General features: G+C 39.0%; 2 protein-coding genes across 5 annotated transcripts in view; one reads left to right on the top strand and one right to left on the bottom strand.

The window, feature by feature from the left end:
* The window catches only part of LOC136846626 (ionotropic receptor 21a-like), a 54,606-nt gene extending 47,905 nt beyond the window's left edge, over positions 1-6,701 (bottom strand). The window contains exon 1 of one of the 4 annotated variants that reach the window (XM_067117531.1): positions 6,670-6,701. In XM_067117531.1, coding sequence (XP_066973632.1) covers positions 6,670-6,692 — 23 coding nt within the window. In that variant the 5' untranslated portion in view covers positions 6,693-6,701. Of the gene's footprint in view, positions 1-5,849; positions 6,425-6,566 lie in introns of those variants that run through there. The other 3 variants (XM_067117532.1, XM_067117533.1, XM_067117534.1) reach the window with 3 other exon arrangements.
* An 8,504-nt stretch (positions 6,702-15,205) lies between these two features.
* The window catches only part of bdg (bedraggled), a 165,417-nt gene continuing 162,939 nt past the window's right edge, over positions 15,206-17,683 (top strand). The window contains exon 1 of the mRNA XM_067117526.1: positions 15,206-17,683. This exon is cut by the window's right edge and continues 450 nt beyond it. Coding sequence (XP_066973627.1) covers positions 15,285-17,683 — 2,399 coding nt within the window. The 5' untranslated portion in view covers positions 15,206-15,284.

Raw genomic sequence — 17,683 nt, 5'->3', positions numbered from 1 at the left:
ACCAAACCTAGAAGCCTCGTTGCAAAGAGGGATACGACCAAGAGAACATGCCCCTCAGGGAGGGTCATTGCTCAGACGAAGGCCTTTGATTGAGCCCTATCTAGGTGGGAGACAAAAGATGAAGCACCTTAATTACAGTAGAACAATATCCCATTAGTCTTTCATGTTGCCGCTCCTTATGCGTTGTCAGTCTCAGCAATCTTTTTTAATTTGCTTCTGGTCCCTGGACCAATTATCAATTGCCAAACGTCTCCGCAAATACGTATAATCAATATTCACCGCAACTCATATTTACTGTTTTTATACATTACCTCACATATAAGTCGTTTTCTACAAAGGGATTATTCAAGGGCTGTGAGTGGGCTTAGCATGTAGAGAAAAAATAAACAGATTCCTTCTCTCTCTCTCAGCCAAAGCCAGTTTAGGACTAAATAAAACATGAATTTCGCAGTACGTATGACGAACGGCATCTTGCAATACCAAAGTCCCAGAATATGTTTGCCATTAACCGTGATATATCTATCTATATCTATCTATCTATCTATATATATATATATATATATATATATATATATATATATATATATATATATATATATATATATATATATATATATATATATATATATATGTATCAGACATTGCAAATTGACAACATTAAAACTTTATGGGGTAGCCTGGTTGCCATCGTTGGTAAATGACTTGGGCCTCACGTCCAAAAAAAAAAAAAAAAAAAAAAAAAAATACACACTCTTTTTGAGCCATCCAGCAAATCACAGCCAAACGGAAGAGGTCTCACAGAAGCGTCCTTTGCGCCAAAGGCATAATAAAAAAAAAAAAAAAAAAAAAAATATATATATATATATATATATATATATATATATATATATATATATATATATATATATATATATATATATATAACTATATATATATGTGTGTGTGTGTGTGTGTACACACACACACACACATATATATATATATATATATATATATATATATATATATATATATATATATATATATATAAAACAATAATTAGTGATCAACAATCTGAAAAACGCATTCCCAACATATTCTATACAAATGAGTGATAGTAATATTCAGGTAGGGTGGTTCCTTAACGGCCAGGTTCATCACATGGGGGCCACTGAATTGCAATTCAAGCTTCCAAACACTATGGCGTTCATTTGAGAGAAGTAACACAAGGTAACAGGAAACACAGAAAGAGAAGAGATCAGTTATTAGAAAAAATAAATTAACAAATTAATAAATAAAGAGATAATAATGCAAATAAATTATAAATTATCATGACATATGCACATCTTTGTATATAGACGGACATAAGCGCCTTCTTTTTGTGTCACTACGGATTGTTTGGTGAAACTTGCAACAAGATGCTAAGACAGTGTGCCCGCGTTGCTCATGGAGAAAAACTCACCAAATACACTGAGCCATGACAACCATGAGTATTTTATATTAATAATACTTGAAAATCTGATTCTTTGTTGAACAGGTTGCTCTTTTAGAGTTTCTTGTCCTTTCATGGATTTGTTACTTTTTATTTATCCTCCTCCTTAAATATCTTAGCTGGTTTGTAACTTCTTATCCTTTCTCAAATTTCGTATCCTTTAACAGAGTGATCCTCCACAGCTTCCTAGTGATCTGTACTGATCACTGAATCAGGACACATTTTTGAGCTCTTAAATAGGGGATCGTGAGCTAAAGGAAGTGAGAAGAGAATTTACGTAACTTTTCGTTCACTCACACCATTGTTACAGAAGCCTCTTTTCCCCAGTGAGTTCACTCAGCTTTATGCTGGGTACTAAACTGATTTAGGAATAACAGATGCTAAAGAAATCATCTAAAATTACTTACAGGCATAAGGAACATTCACGCAGATTGTTCAGAATGTTTAGGAATATGATAAACAAAAAGTAGAAACCGAAACCTGCTGGGAGGCGTAATGGATTCCGAAAGGGCGGTTTTAGGCCCCGTTAATTACCATGGGAACGAGCATCCGGGTAAGTCGGAAAGCTTCCGTTAAAGGAAAATGAGAAGAAGAAAGTTGAATGTTCTAAACGATTGGTTCAAGTTACTTTTCTTAATTTACTGAAGCCGATAATTCACGGATAGTTTAATCATCGGCCTAGGCGCCCAATCCTTGACAATGCATTGTTTCGTTCTAGTCTTGACCCATGATTCTATGGAGCCAGTGATACAATTCTGGTGGTCTAAAAGGAAAATTGTATTGTAACTCATTCCGATCTGTATATTAGTTACTGTACATTTAGTTATTCTAAACATCTGATAATATTTTTCCCTATCCTCGACTCACTGCTTACGATCTGTTCTGTAAGATAGGCCACAAACAAGACACTTGATTTCTTGGCTGTAGGTTTCAGACCTTTATTTCTGGATCATATAAACACTATACATGTTACCTGTTTACGTGTCCTTGTTATGACACAACATTTACGCTGGGCTTATATTTTTCCATCCCATCTTGACTCAGTTGTTCTGTTTTCACATATAAACAGAGATCATTTGTGTTTTCTCACTGAGTTACGAAAAAAATACATGAAAATCAAATCACCTGGCTATCGCTGAAAGACAAATAAAAATGGCTGGTCCTGCTAACACTAATATAAAAATGGTCACTATCAAAGTCAATCCATCTTCATCAAACAGAAACAAGAAAGCTGTCTACATTTTGCACCTGTACCTACAATCAATAGGAAAACGACAACAAACTAAAATCTTTCTTGTTACATGTTAGGCTAGGCTATGCGACTAAATCATATCGGGCAAGACTTGGATGGCTAGGTGAAGACCTGCAAGGTTAGGCTACGTTAGGAGAGTTAAGTTAGATTTCGAGCCTTAAGTATACTGTATATACCGGCAAAATTGGTGAAAAAGAAAGCAATGAGAACGACCCCAGTTTGGTCGCATATGAAACTGTCAAAGACAAATTCGTTATAGGTAGAAAAATCCCGTAGGTTTAGTTTCTTTCTAACGTAGGCCTAACACCATTTCATCTCTCAGTTCACGAATATTTAATAACATACAAGCCTACACACATTTCGTGAGTAAGTTACTGCAGTTCATGAATAATGCTGAAGCAACAAAGACCGTTTGAAATGGAATATTTTTTGAATGCTCACAATTCTGAACGTGATCTATTAATGAAACATTGAGCAGTGTATATGTACATGAAAACCAATGAATAAAGTAAGAACAATGAAGAATAGCATCCACATTTCGAGAGCTAACGCAAGGCTCCTCATTACAACTGAACTAATGCTATCCCAAAAACCACGCATTTTATTAACTTTCAAACTTTTCACGCTCGTGCTGGCATAAGGCCTGCTGCATCCAAATAAACCAATCATTAGCGTGTAAATCTTCCTCAATATAACTGAAATAAAAATCGTTTTCAGAAACACGTAAAAAAAAAGAAGTTTAGTCGATGTGGCGCCAAACAGCGAACTCATCGATTACCGTTAACTGTCTCTTTGATCTTCGAATGTCATGGGAAGAGGAAGTCCTACTCTTATCAGACTCCGATAAGGGGATACAAAATGTTACGGGAAATACGGGACATTTTAACACCACAATCGACCCACATGATACTCAAATGACACTGGAATAATAAATAATTTAGAATGGCCGCAAAAAGATTGGAATTTTCCTGAAAAACTGCTTTAGGGTGACGTATGTATCTTAATGTGAAGCTATTCTCTTATGTACTGTGAGAACTCTTGATACATCACGATATATATATATATATATATATATATATATATATATATATATATATATATATATATATATATATATATATATATACATACAGCATTACCGTTCAGCCTAGGCACAGAACTCGCTAAAAGTGACTAAATATGCAAATATACTGTAATACGTAGCGCAATGCTAAAATTATGAGAGAAAAAGTAGAGGTGTACATCTGTCCGACTTTAGCAAAACGGATTTTCGAAAGGTTTTTCTCACATGAATTACTTCGGCTTCCGCTTTTTATGGTTGCGAGAAACTGCGCTGGAGATCGCGCAAAACGCATAAAAGGCAATATCTCGGACTGCCGAGGCATTACTTCTGGGAACGATTGCTACGATACCACAGTCTCAGGAGAAATCGCTGAAGAAAGTATTGTTTTGAAATCCTTTACATACAAGATACTGTACGTACTACTATGCTTACCCGCGGCTGGTAAGTCCCTTTCGATTCGCGGTATTCGTGATATCATTTATTGGTCTATAAAAATGGGACTATTTTTTATATATATTGGTACTGTACGACATCTCGTGAATTGTAGCTACCGGATAGTAGACAAATAAGAAAAAATGTTGAGATTTCTCCAACTTCAAAGGCTGTTTTATCACTTTATTGCTTTTACGAGTGATTGTCCTTCCTCTATGAACTATTATCAGTTGCATTTTTTCAAAACTTCTGCATATCAATACAATGTTTCTGGCCCAGTCAAGATCTTTCTTTACAATTAACGAACGCACTTGTGTCTGCAACAACTCTGAATAACAAAATCGTATAAACTTGTGTCTGCAACAACTCTGAATAACAAAATTGTATAACCAAAGAAATGGAAAAGGCGGGAGAACCCCACCCCAGAGCCCCACCCTGCATCACACGAGTCATAACTTCGAATGGATCACAACTCATCAACCAATACTTTGCAACGATTGCAGCATGCAAATTAGAAATATCTACAGAGTTATGGGGAACTTCATGAAAAAAATCACGTTTTCAGTATGTTTTTCAAAATCTACGAAACAAATACTGATTTTTTTTTTTAATACCGGGACCTATTCTCGACTGCCAGAAAAACCGATACCTCAATTTATTCATCGTCAACTTAGTGGTATGTATGAACTGGAATATCAGCGAATATTTCGGTAATAAATCTCCATTTGAGACACGTCATATAAAGAAAACGTACATTACATTTTTAGATATACTGTAGGCTACAAATAGTTCAAATTTACTCTTCTATTTTTGCTTGACATTAAAAAATTAAATTATTAGTTACCGTGCTTCATAGGCTGAAACTCCGCTGTTCCTATTCTATAGAACTGCCTTCAATTACCTGAAATTTGTAATGCACGGAACGGGTTACATGTCGTAAATATTGATTACTACGCCCACTACAGTATTAGCCTTGCCCTCTCCTTATTTGTCTTTGAGGAGAAAGGTTTACTATAACAGATGAGGCTCACGTATTAGAGGCCCTCCGAGGTAAGACTTTTTCTTTAGGCCTTATTTTTTTTTACCCAACGTACGACTTGACTAATGATCCAGATAAACCAGTCACTGCTTACGTTGGCAAAAAATGCATAAAGGCTTTTACGGTACTTCGTCCAAACAGAGATTAAATACCGTTATTACATCCCGTGAATTCTTGATATAACAGCGTTAATGGAATAGGTATTCAGGAACATTTTAAGAATACTTTCTCCTGCCATTTTCCCCCCAAATTATTGCTGTAGCTAGACATTCGCAAATTTACGAGTTAAAATCACTCCGTGATTTACAGCGTTCAAGTTCAGGTAAGGTGTTAGGTTAGGTTATCATGTACCTCTGCTGTTACCGTGTCTCTCTGCTACGAATTTTCATTTTCTGAATGATTTTTTTATTGACCTTTAGCCGGAAATCCATAGGCCTAGTTTGTTGAATTTTCGGGGTCATGGAATGGTGGGATAGCAATGCAACGAAGTGAGCGGATGGCGAACGAAATATAGACCAGTCATTTGCAACACCAAGGGAGCTACCTTAAAAATAATTCTCTGGCAAAAACTCTATTGTGGGTACTCACTCACGGAATTTTACCAATACCGGCTGCTCCCTGGTTCGTCTCGGGGATCAAATGCTGGTGCCTTAATTATGAGTTCAGAGTAGCATCGTGGGGAAAAACGTTATATTGTAAACTAATAACAGCTCTAAGTGCAATATCTATTGTCACTTATTTCGACTTTAGGGTATGCAACGCAGGCAGAAACACTTGAGTGATGGGTGATAGGACATAATTATCAACACCATTGATATAATCTTCCGATCTCCAGCGCCTTGTTTATAGAAATCAGGTTTGATAAATAGTCTATAAATGGAGAATTTTGTAAATTACTGACGGTATATGTACAACTTTTGAACGACTGCAGGCCAGGGTCACAAAAATAAAATCAGTCGGAATAGGCCTAAGCTTTCGGGAAAACCGGGTAGAAAAAAAAGTTTAAACAAACTATTGCTCGACTAAAAACCTCGTCAGTAACACAGGCTACACTCAGCATCAGCTAAAGCGTCATCACAGAAAACGCTTTACATTTAGAGATAAATGTCAACATACAACACTGGTCCCTCAATTACAGTGTCACTTCGTTGGAGCTTGGAGGAGACTTTTGTAAACAAATGAACTTTGGATAACATGAACTGAACATTGAATGAAAACAAGCGCCTGAAACAGCAACACTACACTGTGCACGAGCACCACTATAACAAACATTTCACAAAAAAAAATAAAATAAAATTTGTAAACGAACTTATTTTAACACTTCGTTCACTGCAATTTCATTGCAGAAACGGAAGCACTCATTTCCAAGGACTATAAACAGAGCCGAGAAACGTAAACAATGAAGCAAAAACCTCGTTGGCTGCCTACATGTCATGGCGTAGAGTGTTACAGAGGGGAAATGGTTCTTACATCAAATCTGGAAAGTTTCCAAGGCCGTATTTTTCCCGTGAAAACTAAAACAGCGAAGTGTGTCAGGTAAGGTGTTTAATCAACATTAACCCAAGTAGTTTTTCAGTTCAGATATCGTCGTGAATTCAATATGTTTAGGAAGTGTCACGTACAGATCTTGGCACAATGTGACGTGCTGAACCTTTTGCTACTGAAGTATGGCCTTTTCTTCCTTCATACATGTCCTTCATGCTTTTAACAGAGTAATGGAAATACTACCATAGAATAAGTAATGTTTATTATTTCGAACTTTGTGCTCTAAGCAAAACTGGTATTTTTTATTTGTCTCGACCACAATGGGCTACATCTCATAGGCCTAGCCTAGCTGCAAAAGTTACAGTTTGTAAATAATCGTTGGAGAAAAACTTAGTGTTATACAATGCAAATTTAATACTACGCGCGAATCATGCTTCAGTGCCGACGGTTCGCTAATAATTGCTAGTGTTGAGATCTGGCTCTTCAGTGGCTGGTACATGTCCTAGGCGTAGTCTAATACTGCGCCTGACATTATTGTTTTTCAGCAGCCATTAACAGAAAAATGTGCTTCTGTGCATGGCCCTGGCTAAACAGTCTTAGCTGTGTTTGTTTAGTAGCACTTAGTAAGGTAAAGAACTGAGTAATCCTTGCTTATTATGGTACGTAGGGTACGCCCATATGTAGCGCACTGTCACCGTGACTCTACAGAAATGGAATACGTGCTTGTTTGTGAGGATTGCGTTAATATTGTTTGAATATTAATATGTTATGCTCCGTTTCTCATTGACTCAGGTTATTGCAATGGTTATTGCTATTTATAGGAAGGCTACCAGCTGGAGCAACTGGACAGCAGATGGCTCTTGGTTTCGGAGATTTACAGTGTAGCAGCTGTTGTCAGCTATACCGTGAATCATTTTTTCTTTATTCTTTAGGTAACGTTAATTGCTACTTGGTATAATAACTAGAATACGCTTGATTTGAATTCATTTATAAAAATCCGTAGTACATTTCCTTTTAATAATAGTTATTTAAAGGAAACCCACAAGAGTGCCGTTAATATTCCATTCATGTACGATTTGTGCTTAGTGACATACAGTCAAAGAGGTATAGAAGATGTAAGCGCAAAATTATGCGATAAATAAATGAAATTGCAGTTGTTTGCGGAAAATACATGGTTGATTGGGGGATAGTGAAGAGAAACTGCAAAAAACGAGTAGGCCTAACGATTTTCACAAAATTTGCAAGGGCACATGAAAACAAGGGAGGTGGAGCACTGATATATTACATGACTGATTAAAGAATGTAACCAGTTGACATGGAAATGAAGCACGGGCGTTGATTGCAAATGAAAGAAAATGGTTGAAGCTACTGAGGTGAACTGATTTTATATGAGCCCAAACGTGACGTAAGAAAAATAAAAGTGACAAATGTGGAGATAAGCAGTTGTAAACAGATTAGCTCAGATGAAAGAATGGATCAGAGTATTATTAGATAACTCAGTCTGGACATTTGTGGAAGAAGCATTAGGAAAGGACTTACATCCAGTTTTGTCCCCCCCCCCTCGGTAAATCTACCACCTTCTTTTAGAGTTTCCTGTCCAGACGTGGCCTGTATTTGATCTACGACCCGCAGAGTATGGTATGGCCCCAGAAACCACGAAGTTCGCAGTGTCTGTGGGTCTGCTCCTCATGGTCGTAACTTTGGACAGGTCTGAGGGGGAGGGACCCGTGTTGCCAAACACTACTAGAACCAGACCTTTCAGGACCTGCTCTTCTTACATCATTTTAGCTGATGATGTGATAACTTATTTTACTGAATTATGGAGTATTTCCGTTCATAAAGATAGTGAGAAAAAAAAAAGAAAATGGGGCATACCCACTTGTTAATGTGATCTGTAAACGATTACATTTATGAAGGATAAGTGAGTTCGTTAAAGTTAACATCCGCTTATTATTATTATTATTATTATTATTAGTATTATTATTATTATTATTACTGTAAAGGACATTGCAGGCAGAACGATGGGGCATACCCTCTTGTTAATGTGATCTTTAAACGATTACATTTATGAAAGATGCGTGAGTACGTTAAAGTTAAAAAGATATTATTATTATTATTATTATTATTATTATTATTATTGTTGTTGTTGTTATTGAGCAAAAATTAAGAAATTCTAAAAATTCCATGTAAAAGTTCCATGTTATTTATTTATTTTTGTTTATCATTTTTTATTTATATACTTATTTATTTATTTATTTATTTATTTATTTATTTATTCACGTGTTGTTTCTCTCAGCCAGCGGACACTCGTGCCCTGATCCTGTCTGGATCCTTCAGGAAATCCCTCCATTATCTGGGGCACCACGCGTTCGTCACCGGGTCGGTAGCCAGGTCGGCGGAAATCACACTCGATAACGAGGTCATGGCCCTGAGGCCGCACGCAATAGTTACGAAAGCAGTTCAGAAGGCAATGAATGCACCGCGTTTGTTATTTTTATTGTTTTTTAATTTGAAAAAATTTGGATTTTTTATTTATTTTATTTTTGCGTCAGTTTGTCCGACGTGATTTTAGGTATGGTTGCCTAACGGGATTCTTCGTTATTCAGAATCATATTTTCCAATTAGAGGAGTATGCAGATCTCTCTCTCTCTCTCTCTCTCTCCTCTCTATTCTCTCCTTCTCAAAGCCTTAATCCAATCCACTTGCGGGAAAATCGTATGGTTTCTAATTAGCTTTGAATAAACTAATTTCCCCCCGTCCACGAAACCTTATTGCTGCTTTTAAATTAATAAAGGTCAGCCTTATGGGTTTTCAGTGTCACAACAATCCTCTTAAAAGCATAAATCAGAAGGGGGTGTCTCTCCCCGAAGCGAAAGGTACTCTCATTGGACTTAATGCCTCTATCAAGGGTTGCCACTTTTAAAACTATGATTTTGTGCATTTGTGATCTTTGAAATCTTGAGCGCTCAATTCTCGACCCTTTCGGCGCCATGATTGAAACCCGGCAGTTTCTAGAAAAAAATAAAAACAAGATGGCCGAGGAACTCTTATTTCTGGATCTCAGTGGGAGTATTAATTTGTAAGTTTATGGTCTTTGGAATCTCTAAAATCGTACCACTTCTGTCCTGGTAATGGAATGTTATATAAAATTTAGGCCAAACGCTGGGTCTTATGATGTCTTTCAACGCTGAAAGGAAAATTGAGAGCAAAAAGGTTTGAAAGGGGTAACAGGAGGAAAACCTCGCAGTTGCATTGCGAAACGATTGTTAGGAGAGGGTGGAAAGTAAGACGGAAGAAAGAGAATATAAACAGAGGTGCAGTAAAAGGAATGAAAGGGGTTGCAGCTAGGGGCCAAAGGAACGCTGCAAAATATCTCAAGTAGTACCTAGGCACTATCCCCCTAAATGATTTCTGTCCTAGGTACGCCATGATGGAAAACCGCCAGTTCTTGGAGTACACCACCGCCAAGCGGTGCACTGTAGGCATTACTTAAGGTTCTTTGCAGCGTGCCTTCGGCCCCTAGCTGCAACCTCTTTCGTTCCTTTTACTGTGCCTCCTCTCATATTCTTTTTCTTCCATCTTACTTTCCACCCTCTCCTAACAACTGATTCATAGTGCATCTGCGAGGTTTTCCTCCTATTACACCTTGAAAACCTTTTACTGGCAATTTCAGTTTCAGCGCTGAATGACCTCATTGGTCTCAGTGCTTGGCCTTTGGCCTAAATTCTGTATTCAGTTCAATTCAATACACCATCGCCACCAACTTCACGGACCAGTGCTTTCTCCCCCTCAGGATCGGCGTGGCCATGCCCAGAGATGGCCCCTACAAGCCGAATTTCGACCGCGTCATCACCACAGTCACGGAGGCTGGAAAGGCGAGCTCGATAACCTTTTAGTATCAAAGACTCGTTGAGTTGACCAACGATGCTTTTTCTGTCGACTTTGATAACGGCTGGATAGTGGAGAAAGCGTCACATTTTCATAGATAAATTGAGTAAATAGTTATATTTTCTGCTTGCGTTGTAGAGATCACAGCGAGAATGAGACATGACTGAAACAGTAATTTCATTCCAGTTTAAAGTAGTTTGCAAGTTCCTGAAGAAATATATGACATTGGCATTTAGAGCTATGTTATTCCTTCAAGAGGTGACTGATAATATAAGGGGCGACTGTATAAAATGGATTATCAGCCTACTTCTTTAAGAAATAATTAGCCTAATTACAATTACAATACTGATTATTTCAAAGACAGCCGACATTTTTGATTATCTTAGCTTAACCAGACCACTGAGCTGATTAACAGCTCTCCTAGGGCTGGCCCGAAGGATTAGATTTATTTTACGTGGCTAAGAACCAACTGGTTACCTAGCAACGGGACCTACAGCTTATTGTGGAATCCGAACCACATTATGACGAGAAATGAATTTCTATCACCAGAAATAAATTCCTCTAGTTCTTCATTGGCCGCTCGGAGAGTCGGACGCCGCGCTGGGCCAACAGCGTGCTAGCCGAGAGCTCTACCGACCCCCCAATGACAGTCGACCTAACAATGGTATATAATTATATTCCAGTAAGTCAAGAATTCTGACCTGAATACCAGAATTAATGAAGACGTATTTGATATCCCACCTTAACAAATTCTTGATTTCTTTGTTATTTCTTCAGGTCGGCAAATGGCTGAGGGACATTCTGACCTTAAACCCTCACTCTCTACAACCTTCAGGTATGAGAGCAGTTTCGACAGCGATGGTTTTTTTTTGCGTGAGGGATTATATACATTTTTTGGCATACTTCTCATTTCATACATCGTTTAGGGTTATTTTAGGGTTATGTTTCCTCGTTCCGTTCTCCCTTCGCGACTGCTACCCACTCCAGTTGACTGACTAACAGGTTGCATATATATATATATATATGTGTGTGTGTGTGCATGCGTGTGTGTGTGTGTGTGTGTGGTTGTGGGTGTGGGTGGCAAAAGCCGCGTGACTATAATTATATCATAAAATATGACAATGTAATAAGACGGACTAGCAATGTTTTTCGAAAGTAGTAAACTATTCCTTTATATATATATATATATATATATATATATATATATATATATATATATATATATATATTTTTGTGTTTATGTATGTATGTATGTATGTATGTGTGTGTGCCTGTATATATTTATATATAATGTATGTATATAAATATATATATATATATATATATATATATATATATATATATATATACATACAAATCTATATGCATAGATTCATTTAGTCTTCCTGCATTTTCCGTTGGGACTTTTTTTTCAGTTTGTCAACTCTGGATAGAACCAGTCAGTTTAGTAACACATCATCGAAGTGTCTTTTTCGGTCATGACATATTCCGTAAGTTATGTTTGTCACGTTTACTAGCGCTACTTCTATATATATGTATGCATATATATATATATATATATATATATATATATATATATATATGAACAAAGCTACATCACGTTTTTACCTTTTTCGTGATTTAAAATCAAACACACACACACACACACACACACACATATATATATATATACATATATATATATATATATATATATATATATATATATATATATATATATATATATATATATATATGAGTGTTTTGCTTTATTTAATTTGTGTGCTAATTATGTATCTTCATGATATTAACAGTTAACTTTAACCCCTCTCCCCTTTCTCTCTCTCTCTCTGTTATATATTATGTTATATATTATCTGAGTTTACTTTTCAAAATTATTCGCTTTGTAGTATGACATTTCCTACTGTCAAGGGTAAGGAGAAAATTGGAACGACATTCAGCCTTCGGTAGTAACGAACACGACAGAAAATTGAGAGAGAGAGAGAGAGAGAGAGAGAGAGAGAGAGAGAGAGAGAGAGAGAGAGACTCAAGTTTCCATACTGAGACAGTACTTGTAAGGTTGAGAGTGTCGATCGACATTAATTCCCTACACAGAGAGGATAATAATAATAATAATAATAATAATAATAATAATAATAATAGTATCTAAACATATTTAGCATTACCTTGACATCAACTATGCCAATAGTTCTTCCTCGTGGATGTTATGAAAGAAATCATGCTTGTTCCGTGGAAAACGGGTTTGAGTGAGATGAGTCTAGACAGTCGAACCGAGCTGAATTTCGTTGCTTTATTTCGTAACCTATTCCTGTGGTCATGGCCGTAATAAAGCTAATCGGGATTTCCAGTAACGTTGCACTGCATCGCCTGGTACGAAGCGTATCAAGAACCGCTTTTGAAAAAGGAAAACCATCGCTTATAAAAATCGGAGACGGCTGCAGTTAGAACAAGCTGGTTTTGTGGTAACACTGGCTCCTCTTCTTCTTCTGTGAGAATTCACTCCCCCATTCAGTGATCCGGGTGGGCGTAACGCCAGAACTTGCAATTAATGAATCTGGGTCTCTTATCACGGACACTTGCTCTTTAGACCCATGTTTGAAGAGTCCATATCGTGTGAAGTATGATTATCAACTGTTAGGTTATTCCACGGTCTAGTTCTAGACCATGTTTTATTCCTACATGGTGAACACATAGACTGCTCTGTAACGCAGGTGTTCGGCTCCCACCCAGGCTTCCTTTTCTGACCTTGGCTGCTGACTAGTCAGTCGGCTGACGGCCGTCAGCTTCAGGACTTTATGTCATAGACCTTAGGAGGTCTTGATACAAAGTCAGTTGATTTTAACGCCAATGAAATTGATTGTGACGTTCATTTATAATCGTTCCATTAAGTTCGCTTTTTTTTTTTCTCGATATCCGGTTCTGGGGAAACATACCGGTCTGTGCCTATTTTGAATAATGGTAGCCTACTAGAAATACCACCTAAATTGCAAATGTCACTAGTACTACTTTTCGTGCCTTCACTGGCTCTTGCTTAGCGAGACGCTAGTATTGTCTGGCCGGCAACTTCTTGGTCCAAACATGAACGAAGACTCTTACTGGTTCAATGACCTGGCGACTTCTAGGACTAACCACAACGGCAAACTGCTTTGTATTTTAAAGACCGTGGCCCATGGGTTCAAGAAAATAAATTTTATAGATACTCCACTTTGTTTAATGACAAATTTTTTGTTGGTATATTGCTTTGTATCATCATTGCTGTGGGTTCTAATTATAAATGCTGTATAACGGGGTGCTTAATCAACATTTTATAGTCCAAATGCACACGCATGCGCAGAAATTGTGATAGATAAAAATGCATGGATGAGAGCATTAATAAGGTCTGTTGTGTTAATGTGGTCTGGTCATGTAGTAAGACAGGGAAGTTACCGAATTTTGGTCTCAGAGGCCAGACTGGAAATAGCTCTTTGATAAAAACACTCACTAATTTTATATGTTATGTAAACATCGATTGTCAAGTCTTGTATAGCCCATACATATCCACTTCAATATTATTAATAATAATTGTGTATGGAGGCACGCCTTTATTTAACATTACACAAGTCCATGTAATTAGATTTCCTTTGATTTTTATCCGGTGAAAAGAGGAAAAATTTAAGGTTAAAAAATTTAAGGTTACCGTTTACCTGCGAGGAAGGATTCGAAGAACAAAAGCATTATTCATAAAAATTCTGAACGTCAAAAAAAAGTTTATTTCTAGAAGAATCCTGTCATCGGTTGTATGCTTGATGTTCAGTATACTGTATATCCCTCCCTCTCTAAGTGGACGGGTCTTTGTAGTCTGAACAAGGACAAAGACTATATCTCGATTAGCAAACCTGACAAGTAATGAAGGAGGAATTTACAAAAACGGAGAGGTTATCCTCTCTCGTTCATTCCTAATGATAATTTTCATGCGCCGAAGTTTACTTTGAGCTCGTTCACACCTGTCGGGAAATGGACGCAACCGAATAGGAATCATCATACGTTACATTTGCGACAAGTGTTGTGCAGCAACGCACCTTTGGAAGCTGTTCCTCTCTCCAAAAACAGATTCGGTGTTGAGAATGTTTTATCCCACGTGCTGGCCGTAACCTGGGGCAACCGAGTTACTGTTACATACATCCGAGAGATTCTTTATTATTTTTGTGATAAAATTTTAGGTTTTACTTCATTACTGTATATGATTTTAAATCCTTCTGAAATCTACATCAGTTGTGTAGAAAATACCGATTAAGTCACAGATCTTTTAAGAGTTACCCATACCGACAGGAATTCCAATTCAATCACTGGCAACTGTCTCGTAAGGTTACATCCCGGCAGGTATATGCCAGACGTAAGAGTAAAAAAATGGACTTGGTTTGTATATTAACTTTGTAGATGAGTGTATGACGCGTATTTTGTCATTATGAGTTAATAATATGATTTAAAAAATTAGCGTAGTATAAATAATGCAGATGATTTTTGTTTAAGGAGAAAACTTTTTGCTTTTCGTACAATAGTTTTACGGGTCTGGAATGACCAACGCCAGTTCATGGAAGCAGTCAGAGTTAGTTGAGTGTCAGGTGTCGGTGTAATGTCTCGATAGTGAAGCAATTGTCGTGTACCGTAAGCGACTATGGCAAGTGCCGTAGATGTTGGCTTGGACGAAGGGAAAGTCGTGGACGAATATTTTTCCTTCATTTATGACGAGCCAACGGATGACACCTTCAGCATTGCCAGCGACAGAGAAGTCGACGATAACTTACTGGACAGCGACGGAGTCTTCTTTCTGTCGACGGATGACCCCGTTAATCAAAGTGATGTTGTTGACGGAGGTCTCCTTAGAAGTGTGAAAAGTGATAAAGTGTTAGATAATGTGGACGTAGAAAGCTCTGTTAAACTTAATGATAGCAAAGCGAAGTCGGGCATCATTGGCAATGCCCCGGAAGGTAACAGTAGTGTCAAAGGTGGGTTGGCGTGGTCGTTTTTAAACGATAACTCCCTAAATGAAACCGCTAGCGAATATAAAAAGGGCAAAGAACGGGTCCAAACGGATCGATGTCATGAACAAGACGTAACCAGTGATGGAGATAACAGTGGTGCGATCACGCCAGTTTTTTCCCCAACGGTCTCGATCAACGTGATGCCTCCTCAGCCAACTAATAAATCTAATATAGGTGCTGTTAATCATCCTCAAAGTTCCTCCAGCACGTATATTAGCAACAACGGCGATCTTACCGAAGAAGGGGGCTGTAGCAGCAGCAGCAGCAGCGGCGGCAGGGAAAAATCTGTCATTAACCTGTTGCCACACCTTCCTGAGGCAACCAGTGCTCAACCGGAAGTCCCGAAAGATTCGGATTGCTCATCCGACGGCAGCCAAGAGGACTTCCACCACAACAAGCCTTCCAGCTCCGGTTCTCGTTTCATTTATGTCAACGGCGAGTGGGACGCGAAATCTACGTCTGTCTATCTTAATGGCGAAGGGGAGGGCAGTAACGCCAGACCAGATGCCCCCCGAGATACCCCGAACAATGCTGCCGTAACCATCAAGGTGTCCCAGGAATCCAGTCCCGTGTCACATCCGCTCCTCGGCGAAAGTGACAGCACGGATATGGATTCGAACTTTGACAGGTTTCTCGAGGAGTTGCGGGCTGCTGGAATTGCTACTCGGGAGGGCGAGACAGACTGCAAAAAGCCTGCCGGGCCGATGCTTAGGTCTGATTCGCCCATTAATCTAGCCACTAACGCAAGTGATATCGGTGATTTGGGTGTACTCGCTTCAATAGGAAAAGGGGAGAAACTTGTGGCTGATTTCGCAGGTGGGTGTTACGACAACAAGGTGTTGGACGTTGGTTCAATCGAGTGTGATATTTTAGACGAGATCTTTAGAGGAATGAGAACTAAGGAGGAAGAGAAAGACGTTTCGTTCGAAATTGACAAAGAGATGAGTGACCTAACCAACGCACTGAGCAGATGTCAAACTTTGAAAGGTATGGAAAGTGGTGTTATGGGTGATTTACCGTTTGAATCTCAGGTGAAAGACGAGCCTGGTGTGGGCAGTGACCTGGGGTCATTTGGAGGGCAAGGCATACCCGCAGAAGAATGCAAGGAGTCCTTGGTCGAGTCGTGGCAATATGTGGATTACGTCGGTGACGCCCGGCTGGAAAACGAGGAAAATTTGCAGAGGGAAACTGGAAGTTCGATTAAACCTGTTGCACAGGAAGGAGCTGTTGGAATTAAAGAGGAGGCCATTGCCATTCCCAGCGATTTAGTGTATGGGAAATCGCCAACGGACCGTGAAGTGCGATCTGGGGACACTTGCTCGCAGGAAGGGAAATTGGAAGGCGCACCTGATGGCATATGCAGTCAACCGTTCCAGGAGCCTCCCTGGGTCTCGGCCGATGACGATACCGAGGGGAACACGGCCGATCGCGACAAATCCATTTCTAGAGGAAATCCGTCGCCAGGAGAGGACCTCGTAGCTGGTCCTTTCAATCGGCCAGAGGCCACGGCAACGTCACAGTTCCTTGACTCTGTTAATAGAGAGTCGGCCCTCCGCCTCCCACCATCACCTTCGACCCCCAGCCAGAGTTTTCCTCCTGAAATCTCGGAGACAGTCGCTCCATCATCTTTGCCCTCCGTGCATTTGCCCACGACAGGCGTGGACCTAAATCTCTCATCTCTCGATTCGTCCCTTTCTCCCTCATTATCCCGTAGAGACCCCGATTCCCTGCATCCATATCGCTCGTCGCAATCATCACTCAACTCTCATCCATCTCCTCTAGGCTTCGTCACAAACCCTCTGGCTTTCCCAGGGGCAGCGACCCCGCCTTCTGTTAAATCTGCCTCATCCTCCTCCACCCAGCACCCTTCTCTGTCCTCCTTGCCTCCCAATTTATTCCTCTCCCCCTCCTCACCCCTTTCCTTCAACCCTCCCAGTTTGGAGCTGCCAGAAATACTCACGCCCACTCCCAACACCTCTGATTACTTCCCCGATACTGCCACCTGCGACAGGAGCGACGATTACTCTTGGCA

This window comes from Macrobrachium rosenbergii, chromosome 15, assembly GCF_040412425.1.
Source record: "Macrobrachium rosenbergii isolate ZJJX-2024 chromosome 15, ASM4041242v1, whole genome shotgun sequence".
Classification (NCBI taxonomy): Eukaryota; Metazoa; Arthropoda; class Malacostraca; order Decapoda; family Palaemonidae; genus Macrobrachium; species Macrobrachium rosenbergii.
The sequence above is the reverse complement of the archived record's forward strand: the minus strand, read 5'-3'. Positions and strand labels throughout refer to the sequence as shown.